Source organism: Macrotis lagotis, chromosome 7, assembly GCF_037893015.1.
Source record: "Macrotis lagotis isolate mMagLag1 chromosome 7, bilby.v1.9.chrom.fasta, whole genome shotgun sequence".
Classification (NCBI taxonomy): Eukaryota; Metazoa; Chordata; class Mammalia; order Peramelemorphia; family Peramelidae; genus Macrotis; species Macrotis lagotis.
This window is the reverse complement of record NC_133664.1, coordinates 47,948,009-47,973,307: the sequence shown is the minus strand read 5'-3', so window position 1 is coordinate 47,973,307 and position 25,299 is coordinate 47,948,009. Positions and strand designations below refer to the sequence as shown.

The 25,299-nt window shown below is 38.6% G+C and overlaps 1 protein-coding gene across 1 annotated transcript in view; it reads right to left on the bottom strand.

Moving 5' to 3' along the window:
• CDK6 (cyclin dependent kinase 6) overlaps positions 1-25,299 on the bottom strand; it is a 262,890-nt gene that overhangs the window by 14,907 nt on the left and 222,684 nt on the right. The window contains exon 5 of the mRNA XM_074192808.1: positions 2,203-2,253. Within this exon, the coding sequence (XP_074048909.1) occupies positions 2,203-2,253 (51 nt within the window). The remainder of the gene's footprint in view (positions 1-2,202; positions 2,254-25,299) is intronic.

The following is a 25,299-nucleotide window of genomic DNA, read 5'->3' as shown; positions in this document are numbered from 1 at the left end:
TTGCGTAAATTTAGTCTCTGAAAAGGCCATGTTTTCTCTAAGTTCTTGACCTGGAGACTATGAATTCCTTTAAAAAATTATAATTTCAATATATTTGGTTTCCTTTATAATTTTATGTATCTTATAGATTAAAAAACATCATTTTGGAGAAGTCTATTGGCTTTACCAGCCTGCCAAGGGGGTCTATGACACAAGAAAGGTGAAGAACTACTCTAAGCAGAGAGGTCTGGGAAGCCACATAATTTTCTGGTGTTCTTAATAAAAGAACTGTCCTTTTTCACTGTCTCTCCCGCCCAGAATGTTCTCCTTCTTCATCCTCACCTCCTGGCGTCCTTCAAGACTAAATCCCCCTCTTCTGTAAGAAGCCTTCCCCCATTCCCCCTTAATGCCAACACCTTCCCTTGTCGACAGCTCCAACGTCTCTTGTATATTTCTTCTATGTACATTGTTGTTCCCACGCATCAGATGGCAACATCTCTCAAATGAAGGGCATCTTTTGCCTTTCTTTGCATTCCTAGCACTTATCCAAGGGGCTTAATGAATGCTGCTGAGAATCCAGGCTTTTGAAGCATATTGAGCTATTACAGGTAAAATATTGGGATTTTGTATGAGGATGTTCAAAGAATGTGGAGAGAGAGAGAGAGGGAGGGAAGGCCACGTCCAGAACACTCCACTCTCCAGTCTACTACACTGATCTCATGAGTCCTACACAAGTACTTTACATTCTCGGTAGGTTCTGCACCCCTTGACGGCCCTCAAGGAAGGTTGAGCCTCACTTGCATCATACAAGGGTTAACCCCCATTGAGATAATAAGGCAAAATTAGAGGGAATGGAGCTTGTAGAACCTAAATCAATCAGCAAATGAATGAATGAATGCAATTAATTAATTAATTGATTAAATTGAATGAATGTAAATAGTTGTGCTGGAATACTTCTGGGTCCTGCTTATTAATAAGTGAGACAGATTATAAATATATATCCAAAGTCACCATGATGGTATATCCAGGAATTGTCAGAGGTCAAGCTTGAAATGTTAACGTCTGTTTCTATGTATATACATAACCCACCTCCACTCCTTGTCACAAATGGATTCTACAAATGCCTAATTTCAGAGTTGTGTTTTTTAAAGACAATGACCTCAAACTACTTGCATGCAGACATAGAGTAAACATGTATGCAGACATATGTAGGAAATGCTTCAAAGTTAGCAAAACACCATGCAAAAGATACATGTGAGGTCAGCATGGTTGGGTGGAAAGAAACATAGAATTGGGGCCAAAGGTTCTGAGCTCCAATCTCAACCCTGCCATTTACTATGCGACCTTGATCTGTCTAGGCCTCGACTTCCTCCTCTGTAAAATTGGATTCATAAGGCCCCATCTAGATCTTAGTCTACAAGCTAAAATCAGAATTTGAGCTGGAAGGAATCTTTTAAGCTTAATTTCTCTAGGGTTCCCTCATTAGTAAAATGACGAAGGAAGACTGGATGGCCTCTTAAGGTCTGTTCTAGCTTTAAATATCGAATGTTGGTGATAGAAGGTCTCAGTTTCCTCATCTGTAAAATGAGGGAGTTGGATGAGATATTCTCTAAGGAACTGTTTTGGTTCAATGTTTTCATTTTACAGTTGGAAAATGTGAAACAGAAAAATTAAGTGGCTCGTTCAAGGTCATCTAGCTAGTTGATATCAAGACTACAAGAGAGCAGGCCTCCTGAGACTTAGTGCCTGAATATGGAACCCATCAGAGAGCTCCCTAGGCTGGGAATATGTGTGTTTGAGATCTTTAGCATGACAAGCTCAGATGGAGTGATGGGGGTCAGGCTGGCAGAGAAAATGCTCAAAGGACTAAGGAACAAATTGAAGCTGCCCAGTGATAGTAGCTGAGGAGAAAGAGTAGCAAACATATGAACTGGATTTGCAATCATCAAAGGCAGAGGGCAGCTGGCTCATGGGCAAGACACTTCCTATAGGAAAAAAGAGGCAGAGGCAGAGGCCAAGGTTTGATGGGTTCTCTAAAGAATTAGTCCCCACTTTCCCCACTTGCAATGGGCCCAATCAATTATGTGACTCTTAAGCTGCAGTTACCAACACCATCATCACCAGGATTTTGGAAAATGGAGGCAAAACAGACAAGAATTTTCATGCATAACAGACAAGAGCCATTACGATTTTCACTGATATAATACTCAGGTTATTACTTACTCCAAGATTTTTCCTAGTTGATCAACATCTGAACTTCCACGAAAAAGAGGCCTAAAAGAATAAAGAAATATTTAAGCGTGGGATTTTTTCACATTTTATTTCATTTCTATTGTCATCATAATCTTTGAACAGATGGAAAAATATTCTTCACAAAAGGGAAAGCTGAAGGAGTAAAAGGGTATTCCATAAATATTTTGATGAGTACTTTACTTTGACGAGTGAATGCTAATGTTACAGCTTCTCATCTTACACTTTGAAACCTCTGGAGGGCTGACTGTGGTGGCATACCTGTAATCCCTGCCACTGAATGAAGTCAGTGGACTGCATAAGCTCAGGAGTTCTGAGCTCTGGGGAGCTAAGCAGGACCAATGAAAGGGCTAAATCGGGCTGCTCAAGGGAAGGTGAATTGGCCCAGGAAAGAAACTGAGATGGTCAAAGCTCCTGAGCCAATCAATAGTGGGATCAATCTTAGAAATACAAACACTCTAAAGATAGAACTCATTTGACAGTTTTCAAAATCAAGGGGTTTCTTAGAAAACAACTCATTTTTATAATCTATTAAATGAGAATTTTATGTATAACCAATACAATAACAATTTTTCAAGCCTTAATTTTCCCCATCACTAAAGCATGGGAACTTGAGGCTATTTTAAGATGGTTCATTGTCATGTTTCCCTGTTTAAAGAATTTTCCATTTCCAGAGTGTGAACTACTCTTTTCCACTGTTCTCCTCAAATGATGATGGTAACAAGTTATCTTTATACCCCCATCCATTATGGCTCTGCCCACACTGGTCCCTTGGAATTTTATAGTGACTAGTCATTTAAAATATAAAACTCTCATTTGGGCCTCTAGCATCCTACATATGCCTTTATTTTGTACTGTTCATTATTTCCTCACTAGCCCTCTCTGTTGATTCAAACTTATTTGTGAAGTCTTTGCAGGTAGGTTGGTCTTGAGTTCATCTCTCTATACTCTTACAGTTAGTTGATCCTTCTCTCCTTCAGACTCTTATCTCGTTTTTTTTAAAAAAAAAGTTTTGCGAGGTAACGGGGCTAAGTGACTTGCTCAAGTCCCACAACTAAGTAAGTATTAAATGTCTGATATGACCTAAAATCTTCTTGACCAGGGCTGGTGCTCCATCCACTGTGTCATCAAAACTGCTCCTCTCATCTCTTCTTGCTAACTTGTGGAATCTACTAATGTATCTTTTATCCAAATAATTGCCTCAATTTTCCTTTTTTATGACCAAGTTCCTACTTTACTCAGGGGTTCCACAATACTTACTATTTCAACTTCTGATCTTGATTTAAAACCCCTTCATAATCTGACCCTAACTTACTTGTCCATTCTTACCTCCTATGATTCCCTTTCATGGAATCTGTATTTTATTCAGAATCTATCAATATTTTTGTACTACCCGTCTCCATGCACTGGCTCAGGTTCTCCTCAGTGTACCTGTACTGTCTTCTAACACTCCTTCCTGAAAGCCAGAAGGCAGTTAGGTTTCTTCAATAAAGCTATCTTTTACTTACCTCCAGATATAAGTGAGCTCTTCCCCCTCAAATTTCTCATATTCATTTGCTCTCCTTTACATTTAGCTCACTCAATCTTGTGGTATAGTTATTTGTATAGTAAATAAACATATATATGTGTGTGTGTGTATATAGACATATACCTATACACATAGTATGTGTGTCTATGTGTGTGTGTGTGTGTGTGTGTGTGTGTGTGTGTGTGTGTGTGAGAGAGAGAGAGAGAGAGAGAGAGAGAGAGAGAGAGAGAGAGAGAGAAAATGAGAATGTTTGGGGAGTTTGATCAAAATGTCAGCAATTGAAGCTTATCTAGTTGTTTCTTATCTAGTTGTTCTAGACTTCTAAATATAGTGATAGCATCTCACAATGATCTAGTCTATGCAAATTTACAAACTAATCTGGTAGACAAAGAATACTGAAGATGTATGTGTATTTATCCACTAACCTTTGTCTTACCACCACCATCACCTTAAGTTTCCATATCTGATTTGGTTTTAGAGAAGAATGCCATACACACTGGAAACAATTTTATAGGTTGATCCCAAATGGCCTAAGAAAGTTAAGGTCTGTGGGGTTTTATATTGAAACATAGATCAGATAGAGATAAAGGAGTTGCTTCTTATGGTATTAGAAGCTACACTTAATAGACTCATTGTTCATTCTAGTTAACCCTGCTGCCTTCCTCTGAGGTAAAGAGGGCCAGTCTAATCAGATTTCATCATTCAATCAAACTAATATAGGTTTTAAGTTTATAGGAAATTTGCATATTCCCTCCTTGAATAGGGAAGTTAATAAGTAGCAATAAAATTGATCAGTAGCATTTTCTGCATGAATTCCTCCCCAGAGGAATTAAGAGATTCTATAGGGAGCCAAAATCCTTTTTTCAGGGCTCGTAATCAATTATCTAGACGTTTCCATCACTGCTCTATTCGTCACAGAGAAGCTTCAGAGATTCTTGTTTCTTAGAATTCTATCAAATGCCAGCAGGCCAAATGATTAAGCCAGAGGTATGTCTATTAAGTGAGGTGTGGTCTATCATCTTCTATGCTCTACTTCTGTGCTTGTGAGGACAGGCAGATCTATTAAAACATCGGTGACAGACAATTTCATTCAGCTCTTTCTTTGTTTAAAGCCCAGACAAACCAAACTGTGATGCTTGGGATCAGGAAAAACCTAGTACAATCAATAATAATTTAACCATCAAATTTTTGAGGAGTACCCACTTAGGCTGGCATTCAGGATTGAGGATACTGTACTGGGAATCCTGGACATGAACCTCACTTTCATTTTTTGGTAGGATCAGACCTGTGATTTCATTCATTAGCCCTGGAAGTTCTGTAAAGCAAAGTCCCTTTATTCAAGATGGTCTGAAATTGTTTTGATGTACAGTTTAAAGTTGCTGCTTTAGGGCAGTTAAATGGTGAAGTAGATGGAACACAGGTCCTAGAGTCGGGAGGATCTGAGTTCAAATCTAGCCTCAAATGTTTACTAGCTATGTGATCCTAGGCAAGTCACTTAACCCCAAATGCCTTGAAAAGAAAAGAAACAAAAAGAATTGCCTGGGGTACTTAGGGGCTAAGCAACTTGCCCAGAGGCCACAAAAATAGTATATGTATGTCAGAAGAGGAATCTGAACCCAGGTCTTCACATCTTTTTATTGAGTTATACCAACAGTACCTAGACTGAGAGCTAGAAAAATCCTTAGGAATTTAGGTCTGTTCTTCTAACTTTTAAAAGATATCTCACTGGTATTTAATTTGTAAAAGAGAGGAAACACTTTATTTGCCACTAGTTCTTTACAATTCCTAGTCAGTTCACTCTAATCAGCATTCTTCAAGCATGCATCATGTGACTTCAATATATTTCAGGTATCTAGTGGTCTGGGGGTCCGTTGATGCCTTGTTGTAATGGGAATTGGAATGTGTTTTTTGCCTTTCCTCATATAAATTTATCAGGACTCCAGGCTGTCTGTCAGTGAATCACAAAATCTGTGAGTTGTAAGGGACTACATGGTTGTAGATTTAGAGTTGAAAGCAACTGAGAATCCATTGTCCTTTTTTTGATCACAACTTAAATGTTTGTGAAAAGAGGGGATTGGATTAGCTGGGCTACAGAAGGAAGGTGAGCTCTAGAAGGTTGGCTATAGAGGGAAGTCCCTTTTCTAACTCAGAAATGATGATATGTGACTACTTTCTAGTGAACAGGAAAGAATGACTTCCAGGTGCTGAGGAAGACCTTTGTGTGTGACTGGGAGGGACCAAGAACCTGGTGAAGAAGTTGGCAAAGATCTGTCTTGGCTTGATGGACATGGAACCCCTGAACTCTGCCAGGTCATACATCTAAATTCCATGGGATAAACATTTCAGTTCAAACAAAGAGGTACAAGACAATAAGGAATGGGCTGGCATCAGTCTTAACTTGAAATGTCGGTTGGCTTTAGAAGCTATAATTCAAATGTTCATCCTAAACTCTGGGATGATCACTCTGTAGTTGATCAGAATGATTAGGTTGTTTGCAGTGGTTCTGTAAATAACTTGTATCCATTCACAAAAGGAGTGTTGGAAGTTACAATGGCAGAGTAATGAAGAGTATTACTTTTTTAAAAATTTTATTTAAGGTAATGGGGTTAAGTGACTTGCCCAAGGTCACACAGCTAGGGAATTATTAAGTATTTGAGGCCACACATTTGAACTCGGGTCCTCCTGACTCCAGAGTCAATGCTCTATCCACTGTGTTACCTAGCTGCCCTGAAGAGTATTTCTTGGATACATGGCAAAGAAGTTGGTTGAAGATAGCCCCCAAGATGGAAACATACCCATTTTTTTTGTAATTGTTGGCATTTTGCTGAAACCTGGTCATGATGATAGCTGACATTAGATTTCCAAAATTATATAGTGCATGAGAGGTTTATACTGACTCTTTGAGCCAGACAACAGCCATAATGGATACAGGTATTATTATGATCCTCATCTTCATTTTATTGATGAGAAAACTGAGTCCCAGAAAAGTGAAGAGATTTGTTCATGCTCAAAAACTCAGTGAGTGTCAGAGGAAGGATTTGAACTTAGGTCTTCTCACATCCAAAAGGAGCACCTGAATCTTGTGTAAACAAGGCAACAGTCAACTAGGAGTAATGAGAGAAGGCTGACTTACTTCTGTTCACAGTAGAGTTTATAAAATAACATTCTCTGTCCCTGAGGTTGCAAATACATAGGTACATAAATACATGTGTATGTGTATAAATCTCTATGTCTACAGATATACACACATATATGAATAAAAACATCTATGTAATGCCACAATACCAAGGCTACATAAGACAGAGAGGCATATGGGATAGACATATTAATACACCAGGAGTTGCAAAAGGCTGTCTTTTTTTTTTTTTTGCAAGGCAATGGGGTTAAGTGGCTTGCCCAAGGCCACACAGCTAGGTAATTATTAAGTGTCTGAGCTTGGATTTGAACTCAGGTACTCCTGACTCCAGGGCTGGTACTCTATCCACTACGCCACCTAGCCACCCCTAAAAGGTTGTCTTTTTAATGTGGTCTATTACTGTTTTTAACAGTTGACTACTTAAGAGTGCATTTAAAAGTGAAGATGTGTATGTACTTTACAAATAGTCTTTCATTTATAGCTCATATGGAATGAGAAATTGAAAAATCTACTCAAATTGCTTCCTTTGGGGAATCCTTGTGGAAAATATATGACCTCATGCTGGTTGAAGATCCACATGAATCCTAGGATGTGGAGAGGGTCAGGGGCAGAACCTGTGGTTTCTTGACTACAGGATTCTTTCCCATAAGAAAATCCACAACCACCCCCAATCCAGGTGGGCACCTACTTAAGAGTCTTAGAGAGTGACCTTAGAGTGGAAGAGGTGATGCTCTTCCTTCCCACTTCAATTCTATTAAGATTAAATAATTGGCAAATATAAAAGAAATATATAATTAATTATATAATTCTCAAAGTAACTGGGAAGTAAAAATACAATAGAACATAAAGAATGCTATTATGTGATTTTTCTAAGTCAATATGCATAGGCATAAACTTGTGGTTTAGTGACCTTGGTTTTATTTGAGTTGGACACCACTACAATAATAGAAGTAGCCTTCCCAAAGGCCAAGTAACCAGGATGTATCTGAGGTGGTATCTGAACCAGGTCTTCTTCACTTTCCATTTGATTCTCCATTATGCAATGTTCTTCTTCCTCTACGTGGATATATAGCTAAAATTAAAAAGACTTTCACAAGGCTGACATACCTTATCCTTCTACCAGACTACACAGCTGAGCTGGGAGGAGTTCAAGGAGGAAGATGGCAAGATGAGAGAAAACAAAAATATAGACAAATCAGAACATGTCCACAGGATGGTGACCAAGAAGACAGTGAAGGGTTTTAAGATGATTACATACAAGAAATTGGGTATGACTAGCCTGGATTAGAGAAAACTTGTTGGGGAATGTGCTGTCTCCATATATTTAAAGTGACACTCTGTGGAAAAGGGATTGGACTAGTTTGGCTTGGCCTAAGAAGAAAGAATTAGGAAGAAGGAATGAAGAAAACCCAAAGAATAAGGGGCTGTTTTGGAGATAGTGGATTAGTTCCTTTCCACAGGTATTCAAAGAAATAGCTTGGTTACCACTGGTTGAAGATAACTGTCAAACAGATTCTTGGTCGGGTTTAGGTTGGGCTACTTTGAAATCCCTTCCCTCTCTGATTCTCTTTGCATAAGAGAAAAGCATTTGGTGGCCATCAACTTCTCAGTTAGGATTAAGGAAATTCAGTAAGTTATAATTAAGCTTTTTGTGTTCCAAAGGTTTGGGGATGCCCCAAAGGTGAATCCAGTCCAGTTTAAGCTTCTAGAGTGCAAGGGAGGCCTGCTATTTTATTTTTTTCCTTTGTAAACATTTCTGCTAGGGTCATTTTCAGCACTTGAAATCATCTCATCAACCTGTAGGCTGCATTACACTGGATTGCAAACATGATAATTATTTTTTTTTTTTTTTTGACAAGGCAATGGGATTAAGTGCCTTGCTCAGTGTCAAACAGCTAGGTAATTATTAAGTGTCTGTGACCGGACTTGAACTCAGGTTCTCCTGACTTCAGGGCCAGTGCTTTATCTACTGCACCATCTGGCTGCCCCTACACATGATAATTCTTAAACAAGATGAACGGCAAAAATTATATTCTTCAAAAAGTAGCTACTTTAATTCCTCTTCCTCCCAAAATTGTCTTTACATGAAGTTGGGAAGAAATAAAACATTATTAAAAATGCATATGCTTTCTGACTTTCTTAAGTTTGGTTAACTAATGGATTAGTTGATCAAAGGCTTTTAAAGATCATAAATTATTTCCCAGAGAACTCCTTATCTGTACTGGATCCTATTTCCAATTTTTAAATACGTTTTAATCTCCTTTCATGATATTCTTTTTCCTTCAAAATATTCACTCGCCATTCACTCAGTTGTTAGGGAAGGGATTTCAAAGTAGCCCAACCTAAACCCGACCAATAATCTGTTTGACAGTTATCTTCAACCAGTGGTAACCAAGCTATTTCTTTGACCTATGCTAGGTCTGAACTCTTCTCTCCTGGCTTTCTCATTCTCTTGGTCACCATTTTGATTGGAATTCTGACGTAGCTGCTAAGTAGTGTTCCTAAAGCACAGATCTGACTACACGCTCAGTAAACAATAGTGGTCTCCTATTATCTTGACATTAAATGCAAACTCCTCTGTTTGGCACTTTTGGTAGGTCCCTCTAGGACCTACAGATTATCCTTCCTGACTAGAATGCCAAGAATGAAGGTCCTTCTCATTTCTGCTCTTAGAATCACTAATTTCCTTCAAAGCTCAGCCCTAACCCTATCTCCTTCAGAAACCTTTCCCGATTTCCCCCAACCTAAGGTGCTACTGCCTCCCTAGTTGAAATGAATTTGATTTATTTTGAATATACAAAGTACCTACCTGAATGTGTACAAGTTGTCACTATTTGAGGTCAAGGACTGTTTCATTTTTGTCCCTATATCCTCTGTATTTAAAGCTATACCTTTCACACTTAATGAACACTTATTGGCTGGTTGATTGATAATGCCTATGGAAACCACAGAAAATCCTTCCTTCTATGCCACTGTTGTAATGGAACTGGTATGACCAGCTTTTAGGAGTCAATCTATTTTGTGCGTGCGCATGCGTGCACGCACGCACGCACGCACACACACACCTCTCTATCCCTCAGAAAGTCAGCATTTTTACTAGTCTTTTTTCTCAATCAAAAATAATTTAAAGAGATTTCTGAAAGATTCTTTTAAATCAGTTCTGAAATTTTATAATAGTCTAAAATGATAAAGGTTTTTGACAGAAAAATCTTTTAAATTATTCAAGTATGAGCATTTCCCCCATACATCAAAAGGAGAACCTAAGAGTGCAATGGCCAAGCTGCCTTCATTTTAAGTCTTGGCACTATCAACTCCACTCTCATATCACCTCAGGCTCTTTCATGCCAAAAACAAGTATGATTCTTGGGATTTTTTTGGTGGGGATGGAGAGGGGGAAAGTGTTCTGCATAGCTAACTTGATTGGGTATGAGTGGGAGAAATATTTTAAAAAGTTGTTTTTTTTTTTGAATGCTATTCCAAGGCATTCTAATAATTCATTATGGCAGAATATCCTTATTGAACCTCTATTACAGAAAAGGTCACTTTGGTGGTCCAAGGTAGCCTTACTCTTGAGAAAGGCTGATTATTCAAATACAGAGAATAGTTTTTTACCCATTCATCTATTCATATACTGTGTTACTGGATGGTGATCTGTGTTATATTTTGAAATTACCATTATGTTTACAGTGTATATATTCCCTATTTACTTGTGTAGTGGATATCATCCCATGTGCTCAAGTTGCCATTCCTTGTTCCAAGTAACCAGATACAAATTTTGGGAAGGTCTGCTTCCTGCCCTATGTATCACTCACCATCACCAATGGGCTTGCTCTTTGTGATGATGAGAAGTTCCTTTATGGGATGAGTAGCTGGGAAAGCTGATGACTCAGTAGAGGCACAATGAATGGAAGGTTGTTCACTCCCTCAGTCTTTCTTCCTCTCCATTTTGAATCATGTTAGGATCATCCTGAGCTGTTTCCAAAGAGCCAAGTTGGGGAGAGGGGGCTGGCCCTAGTCTTTCACTCTGTCCTCTAATTGTTTGTAAGAGCTTGGTGTCTAAAACACTCTGTTGTCTGGGCAAGGCTGAACTTGGGTTTGGGTGGTCTCATGTGTTTTTTCCTGATCTTAGATAAACAAGGATCTTTTCCAAGAGGGATATGTCCAGGATTGGAGGAAACATTGTAAAACGAGCCTGAGAGGTCTGTGGGGTTAGGAAGGGGTCCCCAACAACTCCAATGCTCTTGGAGAGAACACTGACAAAAATCTCAATCTAGCTGCTTTCCCAGAAGATGTGAATGAGATGTTTGGACAGGGCAGAGCTAAGAGGAAACAGAAAATGCCCAATTAACAGTTCTCCAAACTGAGTTTCAAGTAGCAGTTTTTCAGCAGACTATAAGAGTAGTTATAAAATTGAATTATTCGTTTTGTTTTAAAGTTCTGACAAACGTATGCCTGTGAAAGTCCTGTGAAGGGCATTCCTGCTGTGAGGAGCAAGAGATTACCTACATATGTGTGTGTGTGTATTTCCTTCTGTTAGATTGTTCATTTGAATCTTTGTATTCCCCAAGCCTGGACTGATTGACTGAACTTAATTTCCTTTCCTTTGGGGTTATTTCTAGTCTGCTCTTCTAAAAACAACCTCCCATTAAAAAAAAATCAAATGTCAATAGTTCCAACAGACCAAGATAAAGCTCTATATGGTCCTGAACAGATGTCCACACCATGTTGCTTCTTTTATATATACAGTTTATAGTCTCTCCTTCTTTACTTATTAAAATTTTTATGGCAACTTCATATGTTAGCTGGTTGACAAGACCCTGGTTCAAGGATTCATTCATTAAACAAATAGCTAAAGAACATATGAATTGTATTCATAACATTAGTGAAGAGTGGAAAACAGCATTTAAGAGATGGGACATGTTTACCAGCAGATGAGAAGCTTTTGTGCTTTTTTTATGTTTACTAGAGAAAGGAAATGATTCATACACAGTGGAAGAAAAACGATATCTCCTTTTTGATTTGCCAGTCACCATGCTTTTGTTGTAGTAAGGCGAGGGAGTCTTAGGGCAGGTGGTAGGACGCATCTGTCTGTAACTTGCATTTGCCTTTCTCACTTAAAAAGACAATTCTTTACAGACAATAAAAAGGCACTTCCTTTTTAATAAAAACACCTGTGGAAAAATATCACCCAGGGGAATTCTATGACTTCATGGCTCAGTCTTGGCACTGGGTATCTATAGACTTTCTCTAGGGAGGCTAACATCGAATCTCAGTGTTGGGAAGGTTGCTAATCCAACCCAAGTCTGAACAAAATTCTTTCTATAGTACCACTGGCAAGCGGTCATCTACCTTTCTGGTGGAGACCCCAGGGAGGGGGAAGCTCCTTGCTGTGGGGCAGCCCATTTTACTTCTGTATGGCTGTAATTGTTGTGAAGTCTTTTCTTATTTCAAAGCTAAACATCCTCTTTCTAACTTTTACTCACTGCTCCTGGTTCCTCCCAAGCAGAACAAAGCTAAAACTTAACAAATCTGAACTCTGCTTCCAAATCTTCAACTTCCAACTTGTTAAGATTGTTCTCATATTTCTCCAATCTGACTATAGCTCTCTCTCATCACCTTGCTCACCACCTTCTGGACATGTTCTAGATTTCACATGAAAATCGATTTGAGAGTCATCTCTTGTTCTTGCAAGGATACCTACACATCTACATGAAATTGAAGGGCAAATTATTTCCTTTAAGACACCATGGAGAGAACACAGGACTTGGATTTAGGAGACTCTGGATATGAGTACCATTTTCACCATTTACCATTTCTGTGACTTTGGACAAGTCACTACCTCTCATGGTTGTTGTGATGCTCAAATGAGATAAGGTGAATAAAATGTAATATGAATACTAGTTAGGATTACTTTACCAACAGTATGGGTTTTATATTCCACAAAGATATATATAATACAGGATCTTTATTTTCATGATGAAAAGAGATCTATATAAATAAATGCAATTTAAATGCGATGGAATTTTAGAATGAGGAAGTCCCAAAGAGTTCATTAAGTTTAATTCTCCTGTTTTACAGAACTAGATGAGGTTATGTGAATTGCCCAAATTGACTCAAGTCACCAGATTGAGAACTCAGGCCTCTCAATTGCTCATCCAGTATTCTGACTTTTTTTTTGACATGAATATTAAATAACAATACAATTTACTCTTCCCTTTGTATAGTCTCAGTTCTAGTTATACCAGCCTACCTGCTATTCTATATACATGGTCCATCTCCCAACTCTGATGTCTAGAAGGTACTTTAGCTCAAGTGCCACTTTCTTCATAAAAGTTTTCTGGAATACATTCATGTTAGGGCACCACCTCCCAGAATCGCCTTGCATTCATTTTTGTTCTCTATATGCTCATGTACAGGTTTTTCCTTTTCCTCATTTAAACATAACCTCCTTGAAAGGAAGGTATTATTTTCCTTTTGATTTGGACGGCTAGTGCTTTGGCATAGTGCCTCAAACATACACAGGCATGTGGATTGGTTGAATATAAGACAGAAGATAGAAAGTATTATTGATAATATACTAATTATAGATTCATTCTCAAAAGACAGAGGAATCACCATGAACTGGAATAGAGCAAACAGGTTTAGAGTTGGGTTCTGTAGGTATTACTTTGATGTTGAATTTGGATAGAAAGAAAAGATATGAGGCAGATTCTGTTATTTTGATGCTGAGATTAGATAGAAAGAAAAGACATGAGGCAGATCCTGGATGAAAGGAAAGAGCATAAGAAAAGGCACAAAAGATGGAAAGCAGTCAGGCTAGGAGAGAGAGGGATGCATGATAGAAATGGGAAAGTAGGTTGTGGCCAGAAAAAAAAATTAGGAATTTAATGTGAAGATAATAAGTTGTGAACAGAAGTGCAATGTGTTATCTTAGGAAGATTAATCTGACCGTTTGTCTGAAAAGAGGCTGGTCTTATCAGAAGAGAACAGCAGTTAGCCAGCCAAGGACCAAACTGAAGAATGAGGTAACGAGTGCTTGAGCTACTGGAAAGGAAAAGTCAGCACGGAGACCCAAGGAAGTGAGGGACAGGATGACTTGGGAGACAGATAGTTGGCCTTGGAGGAAGAGAACTTTGGGTTCAAGCTCAACTATTGGTGTATCTTAGCTGGGCAAGGCACCCTGGAAAAACACTCACCTTTCAAGTGACCTGGAGTCTCTTGAAAACTTGAAGCTACAGATAAGCTGCTAATATTTATCAGTGAAGTTTCCACACTGAGTGTTTACTATGCTGATGAAGCAATTGGTCTGAACTGAGGGTAATTGGGGAATGATTGGATAGGGTACTTGGTAACCTTAATGTGCCAATAAATATGATATACCAACTCTGACAATCACCAGCAAAATAAAAAATATATAAAAAATATAATGATGATAAGACAGAAGAGGAAAAAAAAAAGAAGAATTTAAGAATATTTCCAGGTTTTGAGTCTGGCTGATAGATGAAAGCGGGGGTGGGGGGGGAAATTGCTTAAGAATAAATAGTGGAACTACCTTTTGAAATCAGGTTAGAAACTAGAAGAGGAAAAATGGAAGAAATACTTGTTATAAGTTATCTATATTCTATCATATTATTAAAAGGTAATGAACAACAAATCAGTTGAAGAACCTATTGTCATATCCCGAGTCTCTAAAAACCTACTCACAGAATTCCATTGATTTATTTTTTGAGTAAGCAATATTTTATTTTTTTCTGAGTACATGTAAAGATAGTTTCCAATATTCATTTTTTATAAAATATTTGAGGCCTCAATTTTCTCCTCTTTCTCTTCCCTTTCCCTTCCCCAATATGGCAAACAATCTGATATAGTTACACATATGCAATCATATCAACATATTTCTACTTTAGTCACATTGTGAAAGAAGAAACAGAACAAATGGGAAAAGTCATTAAAAAACAACAGAAAAGGGAAAATAGCATGCTTCAATCTGCTTTTAGGCTTCATAATTCTCTTTGAGAATCAGGATTTTTAAAAATATTTTTTATTAATAAGAATAAAATTTTAAAATCTTTTTAGGAATGAAAAATATTAAAAACACATTTTACCTCCTTATCCCCCCCAACTCTTGGAACCCCCAGTTTTCCCCAAGAATCAACTCAAATTCCATCCTCCATAAAGAACCCTTCCTGATCCCCTAGATGCTATTTCCAGCCTATCCTAAGCTACTTTTTTCTCCTTCAATAGAATGCAAACCTCCTGAAGGTAAACCCCTTTTCTGCAGAACTTCAAACATACATGTTGTTCATCCTTCTTTTTTTCAAGAGTACCAAAGCCATCATGGATGACTTCGACTTGCACATGAATGGATTTCAGTGAGGCAGAGCTTCTCAAAGATGTCAGCCTCATTCTCTTTTTCAGAGTCATAGAATTTCATTTTTGCCTTTTTTTTTATCCTCAGGGCTTGGAATATAGTGTCTGATACACAGTAAATGATTAATGAATGTTTGCTGATTGACTAGATGAGATTTTGGGGAGGACAAGGATGTTAAGTGGTCTATATCATTATAAAGAGTTCAAAGTACATCAATGAGTTCAAAGATCTATTTTAGAAATGTTTGAAAAAATTCCATTTCTTTTAAACTTTATCCTCCTTCCCCTTCCTCCTAGACTTGAAAAAAAAAGAAAAATAACCCCCCTACCCTGTTAAAAGCATGTACAATAAAGGAAAACAAAAGTTCGCTTTGGTCATCTCCTAGCAAAAATGTGCAAGATTAAAGATCTGTGGAATGATGGAAATATAGTCTTTGCTGTGTTGTGTGGAATGACACATAAACTCTATCACCTGGTTCTTAAGGCTATTTATAATTTATCTGGCTATCTTGTGCTCTATGTTCCAGTCAAACTGGAATTCCTTGCTCTTTCCCAAACTCCTCAGGCCATCATTCTCACCAGGAGTCCTCTATGGATAGGATACATTCCTTTCTCATCCTTGACTCAAATTCTTCATTTTTTTTTCTAAGACTTAGCTCTACCTGGATCCTGGTAAGCTGTTGGCATTTCAGGGAGTATTTATTTATTTATGTAGGCCTAGCTGGTAGAGATAAATAAAGTCCTGGTTCCTTGAACATAGACATTGTATTAGTGTCTTTGTACTCTCAGAAACTAGAACAGTACTTTGCATATAGAAGGCTCGTTTAATTGAATTAACTGCGAATTGTCTGCTGCTTTAAAGATCTTTGAGGGGCAGCTAGGTGGCATAGTGGATAAAGCACTGGCCCTGGAGTCAGGAGTACCTGGGTTCAAATCCAGTCTCAGACACTTAATAATTACCTAGCTGTGTGGCCTTGGGCAAGCCACTTAACCCTGTTTGCCTTGAAAAAACCTAAAAAAAAAGGTCTTTGAAAAGAGGTAACCCTTTTTCTGCAGAACTACAAACATACATGTTGTTCATCCTTCATTTTTTTCAAGAGGACCAAAGCCATCATGGATGACTTCAACTTGCACATGAATTGAATTTCAGTGAGGCAGAGCTGCTCAAAGATGTCAGTCTCATTCTCTTTTTCGGAGTCATTAGAAGTCCAGTGGTAGGACCAAAGTCAAAAAAGACTGGTTATAGCTAGCTTAGGATGTGGTCAATGATCTTAGTCTCTTCAATATTTGGCTGAACTCTAAATGTTCCCCAGAACCAGTTACAGTCACCTGCATGTCTGCTGGAACCAATTGTTCTCATCTGCTTGTTCCAGCAGGGAAATGTTCACATGCTTTGGGGAGATAGTTCCCCAATTCATTGAAGGGTTAGAGGCCTTATGGTTACCCTCAACTTGGTGTAGCCCATCTGAAGAGTGTTTTATTGGTATGTGGTCACTGCACATGCTACAGCTTCTTGGTGAACAGAAACACCAAACATACATACAAATGAGACTGACTGACTAATGACTGGTCATCTCACACCATCACAGGGGCAAAATAAGCCTCTGAACTATCACCTCTCACTTCAGGTGTAAAAGACAGGGATGGGCTAGTAGTATGACAATGAGAAATTCTGAGATAAGGCAGTGGCAGACAGAGAAGAGAGAATGTGAAATTAAAGAAGGATGGGAAGAGGAAAAGGTGATGGAGGAGGAATCAACAGAGTAAGCAAGAAGATAAGCCTGCAGAGAAAAAACCCAGAAAGAACAGAATAAGATGGAATAAAAGGGTAGAAAAGTTGAGGAGATGAATTCTGCATAAGAGTGTCAGAGATAGCCAGATTAGTAGACCTTTGGCATTCAAAAGGAACGATAAGACCTAGGGAGATCTGACTGTTGCAGGAGACTATGGTTCTAATGGAAATGAATAACAACGGAACACAGGGGGGGGGGGGAACCTAAACAAACCCAAAGAGCTGTATTAATTTTAAGATTACCATATGTGAATAATTTATTTTCTCCACAGAGAGCTTATTTTTAGTGAACTATGAGTAACTTCCTCTAAAGAAAAGGCTGCTTTTCATTTCAAAATTGAGAACTGAATTAAAACTAGTCTAATAGACCATATAACATTTCTGAAATGACATGGCAGAACTTACTGATGAAAAAACAACTTCTCTTCCAATGCCACAAGGTTAGCACGAGTCAAGATGATATACTATAGGCATCTGAAATTAAGGGAATATCAATTCTTCTCTTTTTTTTTTTTGGTGAGACAATAAGGTTAAAGAACTTGCCCAGGGTCACATGTCTGAGGCACATCTGAACTCAGGTCTTCTTGACTAAGGCCTGTGCTCTACCCATTCACTAGACCACCAGGCTGCTCCCTGGGTATAGAAATTCTTTAGGTCCATGCAATATCTCATCACAAGGATGGCCCTCAAAGGTTAAGCAGTTTACTATTTAAGCCTCTTTTTTCAGATTTGGACTTGTGATTTTACTAGGGTAGATAAGGGAATTTTCAGTGAGGGAACGCTCTCTAGCAATGCAGATTAGTAACCATCCTATGATATATAAGAAAATTGTCTTAGAGGTTGAGAGCTTTAATTACTTGCCCAGGGTCATTTGGCCAGTATGTCTCAGAGACAGGATATGAAGTTGGGTCTTCCTGAATCAGTGAGACTGGCCCTTGATCCACTCTTTTATGCTGCCTCTAATATTTAGATGTTGGATACATAGGTATGTATTTATTGTGCTAATACTTATTTATCATGCATGTGAAAAGTCAGAACTTTACTTTAAAGAAAGCTTGAAGACTAAGGGGAGAATTTTGAATAAATCTTACAAGAATGTATTTTTTTCTTTTTTACTGGTACTATTTTGCTTTGTTACTGGCAAGAAGTGGGGCTGGGGGAAAAGACAATGACTTTTGTGGACTCAATTTCATGTGTCACTGTGGCCAATAGAAAGCCCAAATGAGGCAACTTTAGAACCAAGAGCTTTTAGCCTCTAAATGTGAATTCTGAGAGGCTGTCAGTTTGGGTCATCATGATCTGACACAATGATGCCTAGTCAGTTGAAGACTGGGTTGTGGTTAGAAAGGGGACGGGGGAAGAGAAAAAAGAGCAAGGATTCTCTGATGTGTCAGATGGCTATATTCTTTTTTTTTTAGGTTTTTTTTTTTTGGTAAGGCAAATGGGGTTAAATGGCTTGCCCAAGGCCACACAGCTAGGTAATTATTAAGTGTCTAAGACTGGATTTGAACCAAGGTACTCCTGACTCCAGGGCCGGTGCTTTATCCACTGTGCTACCTAGCTGCCCCTTGATGGCTATATTCTAAATCTTTCATAGTACCTCTCCAATCTGCAAAGAGCCAGGGCTGTCAAGATGAATATAGTGGAGGGACAAATTTGATGTTCTGTTTTGCCCCCCCAAATTCCTCCACTTGTAGCTACTAGTTAGAACTTATGGTGACTTCATAGGAACATAGTTTTAGAGTTATGGGGCAGCTTGGAGGTACAGTGGATCTAAAACCAACCCTGGAGTCAGGAGGACCGGAATATCATTTACTAGTTGTGTGACCTTGGGTAAGTCACTTAATCCGGACTGCCTTGCATCCAGGGCTATATCCAGTTGTCCTGATTCCTATCTGGCCCCTGGACCCAGATGCTCTGGAGAAGAAAGTGAGGCTGGTGACTTAGCATAGTCCCCCAATTCACTGCTAGGCATTACTTCCCTGAAGACAATCATTACCATCATCATCATCATCATCATCATCACAGAATCAGTGGGATACAAACACTAAGAGCAGTTCACACTTAAAAGTTAATATGACTTAGCAAGGGAAGGGAGCAAGTATTTATTTAATACCTACTATATGTAAGACAGTATGCTCACTTTATAAATATCATCTCATTTAATTCAAAAAGTTGATTAAATTTTGGGGGACAAAGAAAGGGAATAGTCAAAAATGACTCTATAGTGTCTGACAAGGAATACTGGAAACATGGTGCTACATGCACGCAAAGAGGAATAGGAAGATTGAGGGAAGATCAAGTGAGAAAGGATGATGATGAAGTCTACTGGGGACGTGTTAAGCTTTATGCAGGTGGTGCCACAATGCAAAGGGCAATTGATCCAGAGTCAGGGAAATTCATCTTCCTGAGTTCAAATCTGGCCTTAGACATTTTCTGTGTGATCCTGGGCAAGTCATTTAATATTTTGCCTCAGTTTCCTCATCTGTAAAGGATGGAGAGAAGGAAATGACAAGCCATCCCAGTATCATTGCCAAGAAAACCCCCAAATGGGGACATGAGCAGTTGAATAGAACTGAAAAAAGGACTGAATGATAACAAAAAAATTTGATGTGGCTCCTGGAAGAGGTATACAGTAGGTAATAGGAAATGCAGGAAGGGATATCTGGGAAGAGGTCTTGGGTGGGGATGCGAATTTGGGAGCCAGCTGCTTGGAAGTGAAACAAAAGCCCTGGAAGTAAATGAGTTCACTGTAGTCAAAAGAATAGAGAAGAAAAGGCTGAGACCAAATCTTTCTATATTAAGAAGTGAGAGGCAGGGAATAAAAAGTATGAGAAAGAAGTCAGACAAATACAAACCTAGGAACCCAGGAGTCCAAACTGAAAGGAATCTACAGATCATTCAGTCTGGTACCTTGAGAGTCAAATGTCATGAAAACCAAGGGAGGTGAGTGAATCCAGAAGGAAGAGGTTGGTTAAGAGAGGTCAAGTAGAGATGAGGCCAAGAAAATGGACAAAAGGTTACTGGTAAGCTTGGAGAGAACAATTTAATAGAGTGATGAAAATGGAAGCTAGACTGCAAAAGGTTGATGAGGGGAGAGGAAGTAAAAGCAGAATATAGACTATTATATCTACAAGTTTCTAAGTGAAAGGAAGGAAAAGGGACAGGATCATTGCTTGAGGAAATAGCAAGGTCAAAGGAAGAATATTTATTTTGGAGGATCAGGGAAACTTGAGTATATTAATAAACTAAGGGGAAGGTACCAGAATAGGAGTGAATTAAGATGCATGGAACAGAAGGGCTTATTGTTGACAGGTAAGACCCTGGAGGAAACAGGAGTAAAGGAATTAGCTTTCACAAAGAAGAGGACAACCTCTTCCTGAGACTGGAAGGCAGGAGGCGAGGATGGGTCAAAGGCTTTGAGAAGTTCAGCAAAGTAGAAGAGGAAAACTGGGGGAGGGGGTTTCCATCTGAATGAACTCAATTTAATCAGCCAAGCAGGATGTGAGGTTCATTTTCAGAATAAGGGAAAGGATAGTGTTTGGGGAGAGAAATTCACAATATTTCACGCCAAAAAGGACCCTAAGAGGTATTGAAATTGAAATCCAAAAGGGTTACCTTTGCCTAAGGGCATACAGATAGCAAGCTTGCACATCCTGAATTTGAACCCACTACTATGTATCAGATCAATCAATAGATAACATTCATTAAATTCCTACTATCTGCCAGTTACCATATTAAGTGGAAAGTTTCCAATTATTTCCTCTATACCATAAAGAGAAGACTTGTTTGTGACAGTCCTGCCTGGTAGGGAATGTGAAAGGGAAGACACCAAGAGAGGGCCAATCAAGTATTAAGTGGTATGCTATGGCTACACACAGCTGGCGAGCTCAGTGGCCATGACTCAAATGAAGTATCTGCAGGTGATGGAGAGCCTCTTTCCCTTTCCTTCTTTTCACTAGGAGGCTACCAGATAGACCGAATTTAGAGTAACACTTGGGTTCAGATCCTGAAAAAGCTCACAATTCCTCAATTTCCTCATTAGTAAAGTAAGGGGGTTATAAACGGGATGATGCCTAAAGTTCTTTCTGGCTCTGTGATTTCCACAGAGTGATGTGGGGGCCTTGCTGGGCTAGATGAAGCACTGAAGCAGAAGAGGGCCAGTCCACTTACTGGAATGGAAGATTCATCCAGCAGCACTGGACTCTACAGGCATCAAGAGGAGAAGAACATGTGGAAGGGGCAAGGGGATTAGGAATTAGAGGAAGGAGGTGGCAGTGAAGCTGTGAGACCAGAGCTTCAAAAATGATATTGAATAAAAGCTGAATTTATAAAGCATATCAGAGTCTTGTTTGGATCAGAAATGCTGATGATTCCTCAGCTTAGCTAGAAATTGGAATGGTGATCACTGAGACTAGGCTGGCTGAGAATGGAGGGGCATTCCAGTCAGAACTATAGCGATGACATGACCAACTACTTACTCCTCTCCAGACAGAATAGCTTTCTGGTGTTTATAGCTAGGTTTGGAGAAAAATCCCCAGTTCTGTGAGTGTCAGACACTTTCTATCATGATCTCCACCAAAGCTGTTCTCAAACAAAATGTTCTCTTCCTAGTAACATTGAAATGGCCTTGGAATCAAAAGACCTGGATTCATATTCTGGCTCTTCTACTGACTACCCACATGATCTTTTCCAAATCGCTTTATCTGCTTGATGGTAATTTCCCAAAGGTATAAAACGATGGGAGTGGATCTTTCAGGTCCCTTTCATTTCTTCCTGGTTTTCAAAGCTTGCAGTTCCCGAGACATCCAGGGCCATGGACGGGAGAAATTATTTTAGTCCAGCAGCTGCTGATTAGGCAGGAACAAGTAAGGTGGTCTGTGCCAGGGATGGGTGGCCATGGCCCTGGCTCAATGTTTTGGGCAGTGGTCCAAGGACTGCTGAGCTGGGGGGCAGTTCGAGGCTAAGCTAATGTTAAAGAGGTCAGACTGGGGAAGCAGGAGGGAGGTAGAGTTATGGACTGTGGGATGCGGACAGTGGGAAGGACAGGAATTGTAACTAGAGTTCACGCTGGGGTTCAAGCCTAGAGGAATCAGAGATAAGCAGGACAAAACTGGTGGGAACTTGTCTTTGTTACCATGAATAATGATTCATTTTCTGAACACTATCTGTTTTTATGCCATCTGCGTCAGGTACATTTAGAAATGTATAGTAGTGTCATAGGAAAAGCACCCTGGAAGAGGCTTGGAGTCAGAAGGCATCTGGGTTCAAATCCTACGTTTGGAGAGGACACATCTTGTGACCTCCATGGGCAATCCCTGAGCCTTAGTATTCCTAATCTGTAAAATGGGAACCATATTTTATGTATATATATAATATACCTACCCCTTCTAGGATAGTGGTAAGGAAAACACTTGGTAAGTTTCAAAACACAATAAAAATACCAGCCATTATTATTATTACTACTATAGAGAGTAGTGATCATAGTAGCCAATTGGTGACCCTCCAATGAGCAATTAGGGCCAACTCTAGTTAAATGGCTCATATTTAAACTAATTGAAGCGCTCTCTTCTCTCTCTCTCATATCAATTTATACCTGCTGTGACAAAGACATCGTCTAAGAATGAAGGTCATAATGTTTATTTTTGGAGGGAGGAGTGGGTGGAATAAAAAATCTGGATGTTTTAAAATGGAAGTATTTGGCCATGGAAGTAGCTATTTTTTTTTAAAAAGGAAGTTTTGTTAAAAAACCAAAAGTACCACTCATGAAGCATTACAAATGATCCAAAAATGTCTTTAAATTGGATTCAATCCTTGGTTATAAATACTGGGGAAAAGCGGAAGACTAATTTACCCAACCTTCCTTTAACAAAAATGATCTGTCTAGGCCTTAGGGACTTGCAAATTTGGGTGTTGACCTTTGAATGTGAGTAATGTTATTTGGAAAGAGAATGTCCTATGTTTTGCTTGTTTATAGGACTAATTCTCCCTAAAATGTTTTTTTAAAGACAACTTCACCCAAGGGCCAGTATTTAATTTTGAGCTGTTTTGATTGACTTGTTCGATGGATTTAGTAGTGAGATGGGTAAGCATTTTTTGGAAGGGAGTTTCTAGTGTTTATAGCTAGGTTTGGAGAAAAATCCCCAGTTCTGTGAGTGTCAGACACTTTCTATCATGATCTCCATCAAAGCTGTTCTCAAACCTTCTCTTCCTGGTAGACAATGCAATGGCCTTGGAATCAAAAGACCTGAATTCATATTCTGACTACCTGAATCCCTACTTTTCCATCACACCATCATGCCAAGCACCTCCCCTCCCCTATCCCTAATTTTTACCTTCCTCTTTTGTTGTCCTCTCCTATTAGATATCACGCTCCTTGAGGGCAGGGATATTTGTCTTTTTTATGTAAATTTTTATCCCTAATGTTTAACACAGTGACCGGCATGTGGTGGGTACCTAATGTTTATTTTGGATCCCTGTTACACAGGAAAGCAATTTTTTCTTAGCCCAAGCAGTGTGAGGCCTATATTTTGGTTGGCTAAACCTTAATTTGAGCAATAAGATCCTATAATTTACTAATAATGCTATTTATTATTCCTATAGAAAGTCTCCAGCAATTTGTAGAAAGGAATGGATAAAACAATCCAAATGAAGTTTGATGACTGAAATAAACATTAAAAAATGCTACCAGTTCACATATTTTCAAATGCCCATTTGTACTTCATAAGCAAGAAATATGAGGTTCTCAAATAAACTATGGGAACTAATGGTTCAGTTTTTGCATTGATTGTTAGCTTGTCAAAAGACAGGATCATGGGATTCTAGAGTTTGAAAGAGATTTAGAGGCCATGCTTGTGAGATGCAAACCTCTAAGGGGCTATCTAATTATTGTAAAAACTCAAGAGTTCATACGGGTACCCACCTTTATAATTTTGATTTTATTCAGGATAGGGACTAGACCTGTGATTACATTGGTCTAGGAAGCTTCCAGATCAGGAAATTTCTTCTGCTAATGCAGATAGGCAGTTGCTTTGCAACTTATAGTCTTAGAGACTATAGCCTGGGATAAAGAGAAGCCATTGGCTTCTAGGGTCGCATAGCCAATATTCTACATGGGATCTGCATTCTGGTCTTTTGAACACTAAGTGTGGGCAGCTCTCTATTCAAGATACCAGAATGTCTCTTGCTGGAAGAATATTAATATTAAAAAGAAGAGTCTTTGATGATTCAGAGAAACTTGGGGTCATTAAAATAACTTTTCAGTTAATTTCTCTTCCTCTTAAAGATATAGTCTACTGTAGACTATTCACAAAATCTTGCCTATTCATTGAGAATGTCCTTGATGTTGACCACCTAGTATGGTAACCTTCACAGGATGGTTGCCTTTGGTATTTTCTCCTCCATATAACTTGAGAACTCATTTCTTAATTCCCTCAAAATTGTGGCACTTCTAGAATGAAATTTTTCTATATATACTTGGTCTAACCTATTTTTCTCTCCTTCTTTCTCTTCAATGACACTGCATACCCAGGATCATGATATTCAGAATTCATGAGATGGTTCTTCTTGATTTTAATGGGATCAATGAGTTTATTAAAAAATTGTTGCTTATTTTTTTCTATCCTTCACTTAGTTGTTGTCCTCCTAGGCTCATCATTAATATTCTTGGGGATACTTTTGTTGATTATAGTTTATCTTTAAATTGTTATTCTGTCTACTACTTCTTGATATTTTAAGAGAAAATGTTGCTCTTAATATTCCCTGGTCTTCTCTGAAGACTTTGCAAACAAGTTTATATTCTAAACTGGTGTTACTCTTGGCCATCATATGTCTCACCTTTGCAAATAAGTCAGTTGTGTGATACCTAAGATTTTTTTTAGAAGGTTCTTTTCCATTCCTCATTATTGCATCTCAAATGTATCAGTTAAAATTTTATGTGGAATTCTTAAAATTGATGTCCATGCTCTTTTCTCCATGCATTTTCTACTTTCTGGCATCAACAACTTACTTAATGAAGTCAGATTTTAGCTTTTTTCTTATTATTTCTTCTTGTATTACATTTGTTTTATACTTTATTAACAAGACTGGGTTATAACTGCACAGTGGCAGTTGATTAATGATCCCTACACTGGTAATGAATTGTTTCCTGCCCATTAAAACACATCCAATTTATTTCTTTCTCTCTTTTTTGTGATATATTCAATTTCATTATTTGCTATGCCCATCATTCTTATTCTTTTACTG